The sequence below is a fragment of the Leptodactylus fuscus genome, chromosome 4 (genome assembly GCF_031893055.1).
Source record: "Leptodactylus fuscus isolate aLepFus1 chromosome 4, aLepFus1.hap2, whole genome shotgun sequence".
NCBI classification, from domain to species: Eukaryota; Metazoa; Chordata; class Amphibia; order Anura; family Leptodactylidae; genus Leptodactylus; species Leptodactylus fuscus.
Genome location: NC_134268.1, coordinates 171,808,288 through 171,828,845, shown reverse-complemented (window position 1 = coordinate 171,828,845; position 20,558 = coordinate 171,808,288). Strand labels below are relative to the sequence as shown.

General features: G+C 38.5%; 1 protein-coding gene across 2 annotated transcripts in view; it reads right to left on the bottom strand.

The window, feature by feature from the left end:
- The window catches only part of ZNF385D (zinc finger protein 385D), a 246,336-nt gene extending 227,506 nt beyond the window's left edge, over window positions 1-18,830 (bottom strand). For both annotated transcript variants that reach the window (XM_075271384.1, XM_075271385.1), the window contains exon 1: window positions 18,501-18,830. In XM_075271384.1, the coding sequence (XP_075127485.1) occupies window positions 18,501-18,522 (22 nt within the window). In that variant the 5' untranslated portion in view covers window positions 18,523-18,830. The remainder of the gene's footprint in view (window positions 1-18,500) is intronic.
- Window positions 18,831-20,558: the final 1,728 nt, after the last annotated feature.

Genomic DNA, 20,558 nt, shown 5'->3' with positions numbered 1-20,558 from the left:
ATGATGATTTTCAGGATTTTGTTGAGTAAACTAAAAAAATTAATTTATCTAGAATAGTGAGAAGGAACCCAACTACTGACTACAGTATATACATTTTTGATCATGGTTTGCAGTTAGATGTCAAAACTTGTATAGAAAGTATCAGGTTCTGAAGCAGGGCCAACAATGATTAGGAGATTCTAATGAAAATCAGAATTATAGTTATTTGAATTGGCAAATCAATCAATTCATTAATTTACTTATTAATTGCACATCCCTACTCTGGGGGTCTCTTCAGTATAATAAGTGGAGGGCAAGGAAAGTGCATACATTTTTTTAAAAAAAATTACCCATCTTTCATGGTCTCTGCAGCACTATCCTCTGGGGTTCCGGTACTTTTCCTGGGCCATCCACCATCTGCTTTGACCCCTAGAGGCCTGTGATTGGTCCTCAACTGTTACATTAGAGGTGTCAATGCCATCATACTGTTAGGACAGTGTGGAAGATGCGGCCAGGGGGTCGGGTCTTAGCCCATTCCTCTGTTGTGGTGCTGTAACACACTGTCATTCCCTCCTTGTTGCTGGGAGTCCAGCATAGCAGGGGTTAATTCCCTTGCAACCTTTGGGCGTGGTCAGTCTTCTGACTGACAGTGATATCAGCCTATGAGTACCTGGCTTGGGCACCTGGGCTGGCTGTTCAGGCCCGCCTTCCCTCCATTTAAGGAGGCAGGTTTGGCAGCCTGGTGCTCTAGCCTCAATTCCAAATGGTGCACGTCTGTGCAAGACATTAGTTTTGGCAGTAAGCTGTCTTGGTTAAGTAGGTAATGAGAATCTCCTCCCTTAGATAGAATTGTGGGAATTTCTTCCCTTAGTTAGTATTGTGGGAATCTCCTACCTTAGTAGTAGTACCCAAAATTTTGCAAAAATTGTAATAAACCCAAACTAGTTAAACAGCACTAGCATGTAGCCACTTGTGACTTTTTTTTTTGTTTTTTTCTAAACTAACAAGGTTTTAACTAAAAGCATCATGTTGTTTTGGAGTATAAAGCTCTTCTGCAGATCTATATGTCTCCAAGTTACACATAATATAGACTCATTTTGTCACAGTGATTTCTATGTGTCTCCTACAGTAAATGAAGCAGTTGATGCTGTATGTTGTATTATCAACTATCCATACAATCCTGATGTATTTATAGAAAATCACAAAAAAAATTAAACTGACACTTTGTAAAAACAGATGAATTCTATATGATATAAGCCAGGCATGTGTATTGAAAGTGCTTATATAAACACATATGTTATCAGGGAACAACACAGACAAGCCATAAGCAACAAATTAAGCGCAATGTGCCATGCTCATATTCTAAAATAAACCCACACACAAATGTTATTTTTCTCTTTGTGTGCCTTCATTGCTTTGTTTTAAGCCAGGCACAGTTATGCGTTTTCATCTTTCTTTTCCATAAAACATGGATAATTGCCTCCCACCTATGATTTCCCTCAAGTGTTTGTAAATGCACACAAATAATAACAGGCTTTGGCAATCTGTCTTGATGTTTAACCTCCAAAAAGCAGTAATAAAATAATCTACAAAAACAAAATATTACTTTTTGCCAAGTATCAATATATTAAGTCATTGTGTAGAATTGTTTGTGAAATGTAGAAAGAAAATTAAAAAATTTTGGGAAAAAAAAAGAATCAACATTTCCATTTATAATTTATATTCACACAATAAAGCAAAACGGTAACAGTAAAAAAAATGGGAAGCAAAATATGATGTGCGGTATTTTACCTGTCTGCAGATTTTATTACTGCGCTCCAATGGGACTGTTTAGTCAAAAATTTTATTCTAAATTCAAAATACAGCAGGCCAAGAAAAATAAAACTTGTCAGCTTCCTTCTGCGAGCAAATATTTTAGGATAACTGTTTGCTACATATTAATGAGGGTAGAGATTTAATATCATTAATTGTGTGCATATTGCTAATAAATAATTAATTGCATTCTTTTTCATTTTCAATTAAGCATACTCTTGAAAGGGAACCTGTCAGGTTCGATTGGAACACTAAACTACCCACAGGTCCTTATAGATTTGGGGTTTACGGTCCCAAATGATACCTTTTGTTGTGCTGTCTGTGACTGCATTAAAAAGACATAGAAACCGGCTTCACTGTGCATGTACCTGATGTCCGGCGCATTTACGCTATCGCCAAGGTGGCCTCCGCTAGTTTCTCTGAACAACTATGTATATGCCAGAGCTACAGCCATTAGTTAAGTATAGATTTTTTTTATTTTTAATTTGGGGACAGATAGCATTGTAACAAGGTGATTTGGGATACTGAGGTCCGGGTCCATAAGGACGTATGGGTTGTTTAGTGTTCCAAATCGTTTTGTCAAATTGCCTTTAATTTCATAAAGAGGACCATTCACTTCCTTGGGCACATGCGGTTTTATATACCGCTAAAAAAACGACTCTCGGCTTTCACGTTCTGTGCCCCCGGTGAAGAGCTATCGGTGCCGATACCGTAGCTCTTCACTGTCAGAAGGGCGTTTCTGACAGTCAGTCAGGAATGCCCTTCCTCACAGTAGATCCTCTTTAATTCTACATGTATTTATATCCATAATAGTCACACAATTGTCACAGTAGTCACAAAAAATAGTTCTAATAGGTAACATTCAGGGGCACAGCTATAGGGGGTGCAGAGATAGCTATTTAAACTGGGTCCTGGAGAATCTGTACAACATAGGAAGAGATCAGTATTATAGATATCATATGGAAAGTAGGGGCCACATTACATATTTTTCAGATTCAAATTAATAACATCTATACATATGACTTTTTACGTATACTATACAAAGTATTTTTATTTTTATTTGTGTTTTTATGGCATATTTCAAGAACCACCTCTCAATCTATGACCCAGTCACCTTCTTGGTTGGTTATTGAAGGCCTCTATTTATAAGCTTGTGTAATTAAGTTATTTCCATTGCTGTTTCTACCTGATGAAGCAAAAAGTTGCCACTTTATTAACTTTTAAACATACCACGGACTACACATCTTTTAATCAGTACCAGAAAAACATTCTGTTACCAGACACCTTCATATTCCTACTTGCTAGACCTGTTGTATGTTTATGCTTCCCAACACATTTGACACCTAAATGACATTTTTTTTCTATAATACTGTATAATATATATACATATATATATATATATATATATATATATATATATATATATATATATATTACATAGCTCTTGGAAGGAGAATCTAATACAGTTTTACAAATACATACTGTACTGTATAAGATATTTGTGGGTAATTGTAAACACCTACAAAATTCCATTTATTCTGCTGCCCTATGAGGTTCTGTCTGTGTTTTTTTATGAAATGCCTTTTTTTTTTTATAACCTATTAACTGTATTTTAGTTAATGGTAGGATACCAAGTTAAACGGGTTATCTGTGAAGGTAACCTTGTCCAACAATTCTTCATGCTGGACCAGGGGTTCTGGTCTGGTACTGACCTTATGTCATGTGATTGGCATCAACTATCGGCAACTCTATGTATTCCTTCCTCCAAGTAATTACCGCATATGGGGGATAGTTTTAGTATAATCAGCCAGTTCCCATAACTGTGTAATCACCTGTGCAGTCAGGAGAAGGGGAAGGAGATGGAGCAACCAGGGTTTTAATCTCCTAAGCATGTATAGTCAGCTCTGCCATCGGGCCTCAGGCAGAGCCAACTGCGCATGCCTGCGGCTACAAGAAAGTGGCCGCTTACACAGTAAGCTGTGTAAGCGGTCAACTTCTTGTGGCCACATACACAGTAAGCTGGTGTAAACAGCGATTTTTTTGTGGCCGTGGGCATGCGCAGTCGGCTCTGCCCAAAGCCCGATGGCAGAGCAGACTGCGCATGCCTAGAATATTGAAACCCAGGACAGAAGAAGACACAGGGAGAGGCCGTTCCAGAATAAGATGGAGGCGGCGCTGGAGAGTTCTCTCGCAGCATTGGGGACACCCCCATTGCTGCAAGAGAACTTATTTGCATACCAAAGAAAACCCAGATTTCTACCAAACGGCGGCACGGAGAGAACATCTAAAGGTAGGAGAAGAATATTCCTATGTGTTAGTCAGAAAAAAAGGGCATCCAATGGTAGGATCCCTTTAATCCATCCCGAATAACCCTTGTAACTATCATTTGCTACAGTATATCTGTAATATAGGTTTTTAATAATTGGCTGTCCTATTGATTTATGTAAAAATTGTCAAAGTTATTGCCCATTGAAACCAAGATTATCACTGATGGTTGCAAAAGTGTGTATAGTCTTTAAGATATGCTGGTTATTTTGTAAACTGAATTATTAAAAGATTTTTTTCTGCATTCCTCTAAGTACTATGAATTCTAAACACATACTACGTAACGTATTTGTAAATGTAAAACGCTGTCTAATCCAATAGAATTTATTTTAGTTATTTGTACATTTTATACGCAAGTCCCGAGCTTCCACAATCCAATTAAATCCTCAAAGTTCACACTGGATGAAGTCAATTTTGATGTCTATCACCTCAGTTACGGTGGAATATGTCTGTGGGTCACCATGTCCCATTTATATGTAACCTTCTCCCATCTACCACTGTCCACATAGTTAAACACATTCACAGGCTCCTGTGGTGACGAGTTATTGGCTTTCAAAATATTTGAGGTGTTACTGACCCAAATGTACCAGTACAGAAAAAAGAAGAACACAAACAAGTTATCTGCAGGGAAAAAACAGTAAGGAATGCACATGAATGAATTTGTTATCCGATATTACAAAGACACAGCAAAATCATGACTTTTAACGAATGCGCCGGCATACTAGCTTATATTTTTTGTCAGCAATTTTCCTTAAAGTACATATGCGAGACTTCAAGAAAGATAGGTAATTAGCATATTTTAAAAAAATAAATGAAGCTTCGAATATCTCAGAGACCACTTTAAGGTTTGGCAGTTCTTTAAATGATTCATTCTTAATGTTTTCTCATGAGATTTACGAGTACAAAGGTGCAAAGTATAGAAAATAATATATGCATGTATTAAAGAATTTTTTTTTGCTTTTACTGCAAAATAATCCATATTCTTATGCAAACACATTTAAAGTTTGTGAGAAAAACGGAATAACTTCTACTATGCTCCAAAGAAGTAAATATTAACCACTTGTAGTGGAATCCTCCATTTTGGGACATACAGTCATATCCTCCTTTACTTTTTCTTTAGGCTCAAGAATGATATACCACCATGGATGGTGTAAGATGACCAGCTTTGGGAAAAATATATTTTTGAGTCACCAGACTAAGGCTACATTCACATCTGCATTGGAGTCCATCCGGCACATAGTCTAAGATCATGGAACAACACACATAAGTTTTTCATCCACCAATGTCATGGAGAAAGAAAATGGATACTTGGTTGACCTTATTATAGTCAATGGGATCCAATAAGTTCCGTTATTGTCTTTAATTGGATGTATCCTTCTTTATTGTAAATCCATTCTTATGGTTCTACGATGGACCAGAAGAATGGATTAGAGGACACGGATGTGAAAGCACCATAAACCAAATGTTATTTCTCAAAGCTGTTGATCTTGCATGATTGATCTCAAACCAATGAGGAAAGGGAAAGAATGACACATTCTGGACTTCAAAGAAGAGGAATTGTATAAAACTGAGTTGACATTGGGTTATAGGAAAAGTCAAGAAGGGAATTAAAGACATGAAGACATCCCCTTTTTACAATCATAGTTGGTCACTAGAGATGAGCGAGTAGTACTCGATCGAGTAGGTATTCGATCAAATACTATGGTATTCGAAATACTCGTATTCGATCGAGTACCATCCACTATTCGAATGGAAAAATTTGATGCAGAACCAGCGTTGATTGGCCGAATGCTATACAGTTGGCAAATCAACGCTGGTTCTTCTCCTACCTTTAGAAGTCTTCTCCTTGCTGCGTCCCCGCGGCGTCTTCCGGCTCTGAATTCACTCTGCTAGGCATCGGGTATGGGCAGAGCCGACTGCGCATGCCCGTGCTACAAGAAAATGGCCGCTTTGACTGTAAGCGGCCATTTTCTTGTAGTGCGGGCATGCGCAGTTGTCTCTGCCCAGGCCCGATGCCTAGCATAGTGAATTCATTGCCAGATGACAACGCGGGGATGCTGCGTGGAGAAGACTTCTCGGAGAATCCAGCCCGACTCACTCGTGGACTTGGTAAGTTAAGTTTGATCGAATGTTACCTACCCCTGAAACGAGCATTTTTCCCCCATAGAGTATACTAGGATTCGATATTCGATTCGAGTAGTCGAATATTAAGGGGCTACTCAAAACGAATATTGAATATCGAGTATTTAATTACTCGCTCATCTCTATTGGTCACTAACCTCACTAAAGTAAAATGAAAATGTCAAATAAGTAGCAAACTAAGATACAAAGTCTAAGGGATTCCCTGGTCTTCACTGTAGGAAAACTGAGAGTTGCAGAAAGTATAAAGACTGTCATGATGAAACAAATCAACCTCCGCGTGAAGTGTGCCATGTAGAATAAGAAGGAACAGAGGTGTCCATTGTTATCTTAGCTTGAATTTGGTAATGGACTCCAATTCTAATTAAACCAATTCAACACAATAATGAAGCAAACTCACCAACCACTCGGTGGTCAGACTTGGAAACATCTACAAGGAACATCTCATGGCAGAAAATCATGAAATTATGCTAGTTGAGAATTTGGTCATCTTGTGACACACATAGCTAAACATGGCCAGCTAAGAGGAAATATAAGGAAGACTTAAGAAACAGAGACTATACTGGTGCCCACAAACCAACAGTGTAAGTATATTTAAGCACTACGTAGTCACTTAAAAGAAAGAATGAATTCGTTTTCTGGAGGACTTCTTAATTAATAATTATATAGTAAACTTTTAATAAGTGGGATTCTTCATACTTAACAGTTACATTGTATAATTTACAATTTCTATTAAATTATAGCAGATTATAACGCTTGGATGGCTTGGCAATGGTATTAAAGTGGTAGGTGCCCTTTAAAGTTCTGTGAAGAAAAAGAAACATAAATGCATCCGACTATAGCACAACAGAATCTTGGCACACATTTTAGTACAATATAGTAAAATAGAAGCATATGGCACAAAGCCCATATAATCTTGGCATTCAGCCCTATAACAGTACAAAAGAATCTCACTACAGAGACAATTATCAGTATAAGAGAATGTTAGCACAAAAGCAGAGTCCAAAAGCAACAGAGTCAATAGAAGCCTATCTATCTATCTATCTATCTATCTATCTATCTATCTATCTATCTATGGATTTATCATAGATTTATCATGATTTTTAGCCAGATTTGCCATAGATTGTTTCCAGTCTATTGGAAAAGTTAAAATTCATGTTGAAAATCTGAAGTATAAATTGACATGTTGCAGATTTAAAGTCCGCACCATATTTAATTTCTGCTCTGGATTTCTTTCACAATGTATGGATAACATTTGCATAAATCCATCCCTTATTGTTGGTAATGCAACTGAATGGAAACTCCCAGGTGCATACATCCTCGAGTACAGTACCCTAAGGGTGCATTCACACGGAGTAAAATGGAGTGTAATTTGGAGCGTTTACGGAGCATATACGGAGCATTTACGGAGCGTTTACGTAAATGCTCCGTAAACGCTCCGTATATGCTCCGTAAACGCTCCAAATTACACTCCATTTTACTCCGTGTGAATGCACCCTAAGGGTGCATGCACACTACGTAACGCCGGGCGTGTATGAGAGCCGTACACGCCGGCGTTACAGCAGGGCTGCCGAACACTTCCCATTCACTTCAATGGGAGCGCTCATAAACGCCGCTGTTACGAGCGCTCCCATTGAAGTGAATGGGAAGTGTTCGGCAGTCTGCTGTAATGCCGGCGTGTACGGCTCTCATACACGCCCGGCGTTACTCAGTGTGCATGCACCCTAAAAGTCATGAGCTTTCACAAAGTAGAATGCAAGATCATGCTTAAGGTGCAGGTCCTTCCTCACCTGTCCTCTTAGCCGCACACTTCCAGATATGTGTGTAACAATTCATGCAACCTTTCTCAGAACAACATGAACTCCTAATAAGTTAACCCCTAAAAATATACTAACTATCCTATGTGTGCACAAAGGGGGGTTGGCGTCAGATGTGAATCGCCGTCTTCCAATGCTTTGGTTAGTATGTAGCTACATTATATTGAATTGATTTCATGAGAGGTTGCATTAGGTAACTCAATTTGAGATCAAATAGAAAGTCACAACTGTTTGGATGAAACTTTTTTGGAAAAGAAACCTTACTGCTTTTGAAGGACTATCTAACACAAATGTCATACTATACCTCAACCATATAGATCTCTTACAGAAACGGCAATGATATGAAAATACTCAATAAGTCTATCACATATCTAAGGCCTGGTTCACATCTGCATTCGATAATCTGTTCAGGGAGTCTGCATGAGGACTCCCCCCCAACGGAATAATGAATGCATTGGCAAGCGGTATGCAGTGAAAGTACACAGACCCCATACACTATAAAGGGGTCCGTGTAGTTTCCGTGTGTTGTCTGCACGAGTCATGCGGACATGAAAGATCATGAACTACTTTTCTGTCCGCATGTTCCATGCAGACACTGCGCAGAACGCACACATTACAGTCTATGGGGTCCGTGTTTTTTCATATACGTTTGGTATCCATGCGGACTCCTCGAATGGATTACCAAAAGAAGATGTGAACCAGGCCTAAGAGCTACTAGGTGTATTGTAATTTAAAGAGGACCTTTCATGGATTTGGGCACATGTGGTGTTATATACCGCTGGAAAGCCAACAGTGCGCTGAATTCATCGCACTGTCGGTTTTCCCGATCTGTGTCCCGGGTGGAGAGCTATTGGTGCCTGTACCATAGCTCTTCACAGTCAGAAACGTGTTTCTGACACTCTGTTAGGAACGTCCTTCTGCACAGCAGCGCCTATAGAGCTGTGCTGTGTGAGCGGGGAGGAACGCCCCCTCCCTCTGCTCACAGTACTTGTCCATATACGAGTATTATCAGGAGGGGAGGGAGGCGTTCCTCCCTGCTCACACAGCACAGCGCTATAGGCGCTGCTGTGCAGAAGGATGTTCCTGACAGAGTGTCAGAAACGCCTTTCTGACTGTGAAGAGCTATAGTACAGGCACCGATAGCTCTCCACCCGGGACACAGATCGGGGACACAGATCGGGAAAACCGACAGTGCAATGAATTCAGCGCACTGTTGGCTTTCCAGCGGCATATATCACCGCATGTGCCCAAATCCATGAAATGTCTTCTTTAAGCAAATATTTTCAAGAACAAACAACTAGAATGTCTCACATCTGCAAAACAACAATTGCTACAAAAAGATTATTTGAAGAATGCAGAACAATATACTGTCTATCTGTTCCCCAAATGAAGCATCTAGCCGAACACATATTATGATCATGGTGACAGCCTGCAAACAGATTAAAAGTTGATTTTCTCAAGATTCTACTTTGACATAAAAATGCATCTTCACTATTCGTTTAAGTTTCTCAGCAAAACAGACTGATTTGCATTTTGGAACAACAATAGTAAAGATACCATTTAATGATTTTCTCAGCTCTACTGAGCACTAAATAATCTCAAAATCTGAGGATTTATATCCATACAAAAATGTAATGCTGAAGGAATATATGTTTTTGTATTTGACTTTTCTGGATAACTATTGGTTCATATCTGCGTTTGGTAATCCGTTCGGGAAGTCTGCATGGTGACCCCCCAAATGAACTACCGAACACATTTGCAAGTGGTGTGCAGTGAAAGCACATGGAACCCATAGACTATAATGGGGTCCCTGTGAAAGTAGGAAAGTAGATTGTGAAGTACTTTCCTGTCTGCATGTACCCTGCGGAGATCTCATGGCAAGCACACAGACCCCATTATAGTCTATGGGGATCCGTGTGCTTTCACTGCACACCGCTCGCAAATGCATTCAGTAGTCCATTCGGGGAGGTCCCCATGCAGACTCCCCCGAACAGATTACTGATGCAGATGTAAACGAGGCCTTAGATGTTGTGTGTACATGTGGAGTAACACTATTTTCGATCATTAGAGTTCTTATATTCTGCAGTTTTTAGCGGTTACCGCCCTCTACATGCTGTATCTGAATATTGCAGTCCTCTTTGAGCTGTTGGGTGAAGACTAACAGCCACACACTGTCCACACTAGGTCTGCTCTATAACTCTAGTACGGGACATACACAGAGAAATACTGAATTGTACAAATGGGAATAACACGTTTTGGTTGTGATTGAAGTCTCTCTTCATTGCTAAAACCAGCTCAAGCCTGGCCTTCTGCTTATGTCCTACCTTTCCTGCTCCTTCCTTCCCTCTCCATAACCTTCAATAGAAAGGAGTCATGTGACCTGCTGTCATTTTCACAGTCAAATTTTAGCAGAGGAGGGGGATGAAAGAAACAGCCTGATCAGGGCTCGTTCACATCTGAAGCCCGGGAGTCCGTTATGCAGGTTTCCGTTTCCTGCACAAAACAGGGCAGGAGACAGAAACCTGTAGGCATGTTTGAATCCCATTAATTTGAATGGGTTTGAAAAGTGTCCGGCCGTGAGCACCAGTGAGCGTTTTATGCTCTCCGCAGCTAAACCGTTTTTTTTTAAACCGGACACAGAGTCGGACATGCACTACTCTATGTCCGGTGTAAAAAAAAAACAGTTTCGCTGCGGAGAGCATAAAACGGGCACTGGCGCTCACGGCCGGACACGGCATGACAAGTTTCCGTTTTCTGCATGCCTGAGAACGGAGTGCCGAATGCTGGTGTGAACCCAGCATAAGAGCAAAATGACAAAATTTCTAACAATAACCTCTACCATTCATGTATGCAAAGTTTTTTTTTTTTTTTTAACAACAGTGCTTATTTAATATGCAGAGTTCCTATGTAACAGCGATGCAAGTAAATAAAGTATATAACAAAGTTACTGAACTAACACAAGCTGCAAACCACAGCACTTTCAAGAATGTCCAGAAAATAACGAGGAGCTTGATAAATATGGGGTTTAGTCTAAACATCATTATTTTCAATGGATTATTCCAAATTAAACTGCAGTTAAGCTTACTTAAAGGGGTTGTTCACTTAAACCAAAAACTTGTCAATGGTGGGAAATGCCATATAGTAACAAAAACAGCATTAACTTTTACGTTCTCTTCCATAGACTTCAGGACTGGTATCATGTCTGCACACACGAATGAGAGGTGAATCACAGAGTCCAGGGACTGTTTGCAGTAGTCAGTGTTTTTTCATGTGATGTCATTGTGGAGATCAAGAAAACCAAAGTGGTGGCACCTGATCTTATAGGTAAGTAAAGCTGCTTCTGTTATGTCTTGACTTTTCTCACCATGGTCTATTCATTTGTTGAAACCAGGCCCTTTATTTTATTTTATGAAACCTATAACCAGAACTTCCCTTGTATATTTTCAGATGGAAAGTTTGTAAAGCAAAGGATGACGCTGAGCTGTGATATTGGTATTAACATGAGAACTTTTTGGTTTTAAGGCAAAATGACCCTTTAATTGAATCTTCCCACTCAATAACCTTATTCTACCTTCTTTAGAAAACCAAGTTGAAGAAAAATGTGGCTAAGTCTTCATTGTGTTTATATTCTAATGTCTGCAACATGAGACTATGATAAGCTTGTAAAAAGATAAAATAAAAATTCCAAATACTTTAACTTCATTACAGCTGCTGCAATCCTATTGTGCTTGCCAAGTGTTCAAAGTAGAGAAGAATCATTGCACTTTGGACAGAAACAAAAAAAGAAAAAAAACTTCTATAAAAATTAATTTGCCTGTTTCTTAAAAGTTGCAGTAAAACCATCACCCTTATTGGGGGAGTCATCGACTTTCGAGTTTATACAAGTAAGTAGGCAATTTTCCCATATATAACATATGTCATTTTGATTAAATCAGACTGGTAAGACTCTACATTTTAAGGACCTATGAAACACAGGATTCATTATCTATGGCCATATATTATACTGATTTACTAGGCTAGGGTAGAGTGCACAATAGCCAACCAAGCAAACAACTTTCAGGTGCATGGGGAGCTTGAAGTGGTTTTCCCTCCATAGACAGTTAAAACATACTCACATAATATGCCATGAATAATTAAGCTATAATGGTCCCATCTCTGAGACTTTCACCAATCAGAAAAACTAAGGTCCCCTGATTTCTAATCTAATACCCAAGCGGGCTACCAGACACCAAATTCAGACAGAGATTGGAGAGATGATCACTTGTGTCCATGATTCTGACTCCTGAAATATATGAACAAAGCTGGTGCTGTCACCTTCTGATTATCGATGATTCTCCAGAAAATGGTGTAGGGTAGGTGGGAAAACAAAAACTCTTTAAAGGGTTTATTTAGCTTTGAAAAACTGATGGCCTATCCTTAAGACTGTTGGGACCAGCGCAGATCAGCTATTTTCTGAAGTGCACAACTTTTGGCATTGTTCACAGGTTGGATGCTGAGTCTTTAGCAGCGGAGGTTATTGGAACTGGTGTCCCATTGAAGCATAAGAGCAATGCTGTACCCAACTAAAAGTACAGAGTGAGCAGCACAGCAACCCATGCAAACAATACCTGGAGCTGCAGGCTCTGGGAAACAGCTGATCTGTGGGAGTGTCAACAGTTACCTCCCCACTGTTCTAAAATTGATGGTCTATCTTAAGCAATGGCCATCAATGTTTACAGCCAAATAACCCCTTTAAGTACTTAACATGGGACTTTTATCACCTAAAACTTAGGTTATAAACTTAGATTATTAGTCTTAGATTATCATCAGAAGATCAGAAGAAGACAGTGCCAATAGAAATAAATGTTTTCCTTACATAAAATTGAAACAGTTTGCGTTATTATTTCCATAGCTTCCATAGACCCTATATATACCCCGGACATTTCATCCTTATAAATAAAAGATTTATAACATATCTTGGAGTATGTCATATATTTTTATAGTCAGAACATACCCTTTTAACCCTTTAAAGAAATGCCAGCTAAAGATGACCATACAGGGCTACTGCCAAAAACTTGTATTTCCTCTTGAACGTTTCATACACAAGCACATCTAGTTTGGCAAACAACCCTGTCTGTTCAGTGAGGAGATGGGAATCTAGCCGGAGTAACAAGGTACCCAGACATATTAGATGGTCACTGGCTGGAGTGACACCTGTAGGTTCAGATGACGTTACTCTAATGTATATTCCAACTTTTGGTAATTCTATAAGCACAGGGTCTTGTTTGTGTAATCTTTTGCTGACTGCCTACATACAGCTTGCAGATCATGTACAACAGGCTGACAAAGCCATTCAGGAGCAGACATAGAGAAGTGAACAAGAGCTGGGACTTTATTCACATTACTGAGAGTGCAGCGGAGAGTTCATGCAGGTCATGGAGGAGGGAGTGTTTGTAGCAATATTCTAATACAAGGCAGCAGTGGGGAGAACTGTAACAATGGTTTATTACAAAATATGCTATTAAATTAATAAAATATAGTGAAAATTGTATACATGACTGTAGCAAGCTAACATACATTTATGGAAGTCACAACTATGACCAACCCCAAAAATCTTCTTTAAAGAAACAAAAACACCTTTCCCAATCCTGCACCAGTCACCAATTATCAGTCATATTCCAGGCTTTATCCATACATACTGTATTCATACCACTGCTTCTCCTCAGCTACTGATCTGACACCAGTTTGGCTTTCCCTCTTTCCCTTAGTTCTGTTATCAATCCCATGATGCATCGGCATAGTATCACATGGGCAGCTAGAGACTGTACTATATCTACCTGCTGGGAAGGGGCAGTGGAATTATCCTTCTCTCTATATTCTCCTAATATAAGAGACTATAACTTTATAGATAGGAAGGATGAGCTATGAGCTCCTTCATTATAGCGGTGTAATAGGAACTGCCTGCACTTCAGTAGCTTGCGCCCATGTCCGCCCACTGGGTCTCTTTCCTATACCCCAGAGCAACTGCATAGGAGATGGCTTCTTGGTGGTCAGTTTTAAAACCTATTCCTTTGAATGGGTTTTAAAAGCAAACCACCGGTGCCTATATGCAGCGTTTCAAAGCCTCACAAAGTTGACTTGCATGACTTTGTGTCCGGCCCCCCAAAAAAACCATTTCCCTACAGAGAGACTGCATACGGACGCCGGTGGTTTGGCTTTTAGACCAATTCAAATAAATGGGTTTTAAAACTGACCGCTGGGAAGCCGTCCCTTATGAAGTTTCTTTAGGGAATAGAGTGGAGACCAGGTGGGCGGACATGGGGGTAAGTGTGTCAAAGTGAGAGTCACAAGACCCTGCATAAAACAAGTATTCAGATAGAAAGCAATAACTAAATAAGGTAACATATATACATATATTAGGGAATATGTGCATACAGAATAAAAAAAAAATCACTTAAGTGTTTCTAAAATGCATGCACTTTAAGGGGTTATCCAGAAAGAAGAGTCTACTTTTTTCCAGGAATAGCGACACTCTTTTTCTATGGACTGTGTCTGGTGTTGTCTCTCGACCACATTCAATTGAATATGGCTGAGCTGCAACACCAGGTTCTGCCTATGGACACAACTAATCCTGGGCAATTTATTGGAGGAAACAGAAACAATTTGAATCATAGGAAGTGAATCTATCCTTCATAGTAATATTAATGCAGCAAATATGTTAGAAAAACGCTACCAAACAAGTTGAACTCAGTATGAAATATATGAGTCTTGTCAGTTTCAAGTTATTTTCACTAAAACCGTAGAATGGAAAATAAATGAAAATACTTCCTTTAGAAAATCTGTATTCATTCTTTAAAGGAAATATATTCCAGTAAATCGGCGGAAATATCAGACAAGGGAGTTCTACAAACTCAAGATCTTCTATTTATCAACAGTTCCCCATGGCCTCCAGTAACAAATATATCATTAATGCTATAAGAAACAACTCCCATCTGCGATAAGAACAGAAATTCTCTGAATTTTATGGATGAGGAAACAAAAATGTCTCATAATGTTGGGAATATCTCCCAGGTGAAAGAAAAACAAGCCACAAATCCATAGATCTAGTTACATGTTTGGATCCAGAGTCCATCACCATCTGACAACTTTAATAAAGTGTCCTAACTTAAACCTTGGCTTTTAAAGGTGTAACACTTATAGTCCATAAATCAGTACACCGTAAAACCGTAAACGTGAATCTTCCTAGTGGTTCCATTACTTGGAGGAGAACAATCTACAATGGGAAAAGTGGCATTACACTTTATGTCTGCTATAAGACTTGTGACAGCAAAACATAAGCTGGTTTTACTGTTCTATTAAGAATGTTTACACCGACTTGTTTTTTTGGTTTTCCTTTATGGGAACTGTAGCAATGACAGTGATACAAGGTACTCTATAAAAGGTTAGATTTTGGACTATCAATGGGTCTGCACATTTAAACGATTGCTATAGTTTAGGCTCACTCTGTTTACATACCTGGCTGTCGAGGGGTTAAACTATAGTTTATGGACAACTCTTCCGATATTTATCATCATGGCAAGCAATGTTGATGTGACCTGTGGAAGGTGCTCTAGTGAAGGAAGTGATATTAAGAAAATTGATTCATGATGTGCAGTTCAGCGATCTCTGTATATGAGTTTGGCATAGACTCCCATACCATTAGTTAATTATAAAATGTACCGTCCATTCTGCTTTATACGTGTCTTATAGAACCTGTACTATAATTCTTGACAGCATTCAGAAATAATTGCTGGAGGATGCTAGTGAAGACTGTGAAATGTGACAATTAGAAGATATATACTTCATGATGGATCTTTACGCGATGGGCTCAAAACAGCAGGGTGTGAATGCTTCAATCCACCCTTCATTTGCCCTTCAGTGACTCACATTCCTCCGTGCTATTAAGAAAATTCCATCATAAATATATTTCCAAGTCCTTTTGTACGGTATACCTTCTGATGCTACTGCTTGCCATACAAAACATCCCAAGTCCCCCTTTTTTTTTTATTGTTCTCTTGTTCTTAAGGAACACATGGTTGTAGAGCCAGTCATTAGAAATGTGCGTAAAATCCTATTTGCAAATAATTGTAAAGGACATGGCATTTCTGCACAATGCAGGAACATGATGTTTTCCTAGAGAAGATACAATTGATGGTTCCTCTCAGTGGTGTTTACCGGGTGCCTATTGCTTCAGCTGCTGAATTAGATAATTTACAAGCTCCAAGCCTGCTATATAATAGTATTGTTAAGTATGACACTGCGTGGCACAATTGACTCATGCTAGCTTTCAGAGTGAATACTCTCAACTTAATCTTTTGACACTCTTAGCTATGTCACATACTGTATAGAGTTCTATTATGTTCCATCAACCCACTTTTATAATAGGCAAGATCTATGAAATAAAATAGAGCAAATCTATAAAACAAATGCAATGTGTTTTGTATTTATGAGTATATTACAGTATATTAACAGTCCTACCAGGTTTTTTTTTGTTTGTTTGTTTGTTTTTCTAAAGTGGTACAGAACTTATCAGATAATAATGTGATAATATGGACTGTCAGTATCCCAGGTATCCCAAATAAAAAAGTAAAAAAGCGGTATATACTGTAGGTAAAATACTAACCCAAGCTCTCATAGAAAATTCTTGTTTCATATATATATATATATATATTATATATACATTACGATTATTATGTACTCAATGTTATTGGCACATTGTTCCCATTCTGAATTTATAAGCTACACAATGTACCAAGGTTCAGAAGTTTGCATTGACTTTATCTATGTTAATTATATTGAAATACAATATGACTGTTCCTTTTTTTTTTTTTTTGTGGTTCACTTTTTTTTTCTCTCCACAAATACATCACTGTTCACCATATGTTGCTTATTGAGTGAAAACATGACCATGCTTCATATAACGAAGTTCTGTTTTTCATAGAAAACAAATATTTTCAGCATCAAAGTCACATGAAGGTTCAGTATTAGGGAAACAAGTTAGAAATAATATATATAAGGGTTATGGGCACGTGAAGCATATTAATTAGAACCTGTGTTGGACCCCTTGTATGTGAGCAGTGTAGTATACAGTATGTGTATTATTATATGACATATCATCTTTGTATATGAGCAGAGTAGTACACAGTATGAGAATTATTATATGACATCTCACCCTTGTATATGAGCAGTGTAGTATAAAATATGTGTATTATTAAATGACATATCACCCTTGTATGTGAGCAGTGTAGCATACAATATAGGTATTAAATGACATATCACCCTTGTATGTGAGCAGTGTAGTACATAGTATACGTATTATTATATGACATCTCATCCTTCTTAGTAAGCAGTATAGTACATAGCATGTGTATTATTAAATGACATCTCAACCCTATAGGTGAGCAGTGTAATATACAGTATGTGTATTATTACATGGCATCTCATCCTTGTATATGAGCAGTGTAGTATACAATATGTGTATTATTAAATGACATATTACCCTTGTATGTGAGCAGTGTAGTATATAGTATACATATTATTATATGACATCTCATCCTTCTAAGTAAGCAGTATAGTATATAGCATGTGCATTATTAAATGACATCTCAACCCTATAGGTGAGCAGTGTAGTATACAGTATGTGTATTATTACATGGCATCTCACCCTTGTATATGAGCAGTGTAGTATACAGTATGTGCATTAAATGACATCTCATCCCTATAGGTGAGCAATGTAGTATACAGTATGTGTATTATTACATGGCATCTCACCCTTGTATATGAGCAGTGTAGTATACAATATGTGTATTATTAAATTACATATCACCCTTGTATGTGAGCAGTGTAGTATACAGTATATGTATTATTACATGACATCTTACAGTGCAGTCTTGAGTAATATAGTGCTAGAATCCAGCTGATAGCAGGCAGCAGAATATTACAGCATGTTGCCTACAAGCAGGTACTGTACCATTCTGTTCAGCTATTTCAGAACTAACATGAAACCAAACTCCTTCCAAGCACATTATATAAAAAGCAGTGAGCCCTCTAAGGACTTATTATAACAAGTAATGTATTTTATGACTGTGCTTGTAACCTTCTTCTTAAAGGAACTCTCTTCCTCTGCAGTATAGTGACTATGGGGAACATAAGGCAATTAACAAATGACACATTGAACTGTGACAACTTTTTGTTTCCCAAGTTAGGGTTAAACAAAACGCAGCCTAAGTTCATTGAGACAGTCATTGGGACTGCTAAGTGGAATCATTGCAAATCAATGCATGTTTAAGAGATACAGAGGGAAGGAGACAAGCACTTGAACTGCACTAGACACAAAGAATAGATTATGCATATGTCTAAACAGCTGCTTTGGAAGGACAAGTTAAAGCACAATGAGGAGAAGGCACTTACCAAAATACATAATGTTTCTCATTCCAATCACAACCCTGCTGCTGTGTATTCTGCATTAACTCCAGCCTGTCATGTGAAGCAGGGAGCTCTCATTCCTCAATAGGTGGAAATGAACCCAGCACTGCAACAGTGATGATGAGTGCTTCTTGTGTTTAGGATGAGTGCTGTCTGCACAGTCTTATCCCTGTTCCAATCCCCTGTCTCATCTAGCACTTACTCTGCCTGCACACTGCACTGCCCATTCTTACAGTAATCTGACTCCTCCTTGTGATGTCCTTGCCTTGCATGTGACATCAGTTCGAAGAGTACTACACAAGGATTTTCCTCACTTTGCCTTCCCAGGATCTTGCCTTAGAGGTGTGATAATATTTAGACGGTTTAGATATAGCTATTTGGTTAGCCATAACTATACATCTTATCAGGCTTGTTCTCATTTGCCAGCATTATTATTTCCCCCTATTCCAGACAATACAGGCGCTGTTGCTGCTGATCAGCTGGGAATGGAATCCGGGGAAAGTTGATAAGATAAATAATGCAATTAGCCGATAGGACATAAGCGATAGAAATAACAGCAAATCCACAATCATGCCTGAGCCACTGATTTATCCAATGGTTATCTTTTACGTAAGGTTAGAATAGGAGATATGCTTTCTCGTTCGTGAAACGTATGCATTTTGAGACAGAATATTTCCCAGAGTGTGAGTCTAGTGCATGTGAAATAAAGAAGACTAGACCCAGAATGCGGATCACACAAGGGTTAATGATCCTGAGAATATGAGTGCGTTCTTATAGTTCTCGTAACACTTCTGAAATCGAATGCTTCAGCTTAAAGGGGTTTCCCATGAACATAAACGTATATAAATTTATAGACGTGGAAAAGTTTATATATATATATATATATATATATATATATATATATATATGTCCTTAAACATTATATACAGTATTAAAGATGTTCTCTAATCCTCTTAGTGGTGACCGTCTGTTGTCTTGATCGGTTGGCAATAAATATGACCACGAAGGCAGGAACTCTGTATGGTCTGGTACTTGTCAGAAACCCCGCCATGATTTCCTTACTCTGGCCAGGTTATCCCTGCCTGAAATCCGTCCACAATAAGGAAATCCTGACGGGGTTTCTGACAAGTGCCAGACCATAGAAAATTTCTGCATTTATTACTATATCCATTGGCAACCTATCAAGACAACAGACTGTCACTACTAAGATGGTTAGAGAAAATCTTTAAAATTCAGCAACATTTTTAATTATCTATATATGCAAAAACATTTAACTTTTAATTGTCTCTATCTTTATTTTGGAAAACCCCTTTAAATTGAGATTCTGGTTTAGAAATACCATTTTAAATACCCCACTTAGGCTAGAGAAGTTCCAAGATAACATAAGATAAGATAATCCTTTAATAGTCCCACCATGGGGAAATTCCATGCGTTACAGCAGCATGGATAATACAATAATAATACTAGAAAAAACAAGTACAAAGCTCAGAATAGAAGATAAAAAAAATACTACAAAGAAAGAGAAAAAACTTCAGTTAGTGATTCAGGACACCCATCAGTAGTGTGGAGAGTATCTCTAATGTAAAGACCACACATAGTGAAAACATAGTAGAAATTTCTGTAGAAGTAAATGCAATTTTTTAAATTTTCACATTGCATATTCTATTTTAGCACAAGGTTTCCATTTTACCTACTCCAGTCATAATTCTTTTCCCTAATGGCGCAAGGTGCCATTAAGAGGCTTTGACCTCTTGTGAAGCAATTTATGAAGCACCTTGGATCAAAATTGAAACGCGAGCCATATATTTTAGGTATATATCATCCCAGTTTTATGACATGAGATATGGTAAATCAGGTTCCCTACTAGCTCTCAGTCTTCTAACTTGAGCAACATGGTAAATTTTTGAGATCTGTTCACATGGTGCGGTGCGGCATGGTGTCTGCTGCTGCTGTAGTGCTGTGGTTCCTGTTTGCGGTGCAACCCAGAGCCTGGGGGCTTGGTCTGGTGGGAGGGGTGTTGCCAGACCACTGGGTCGCTCCCTC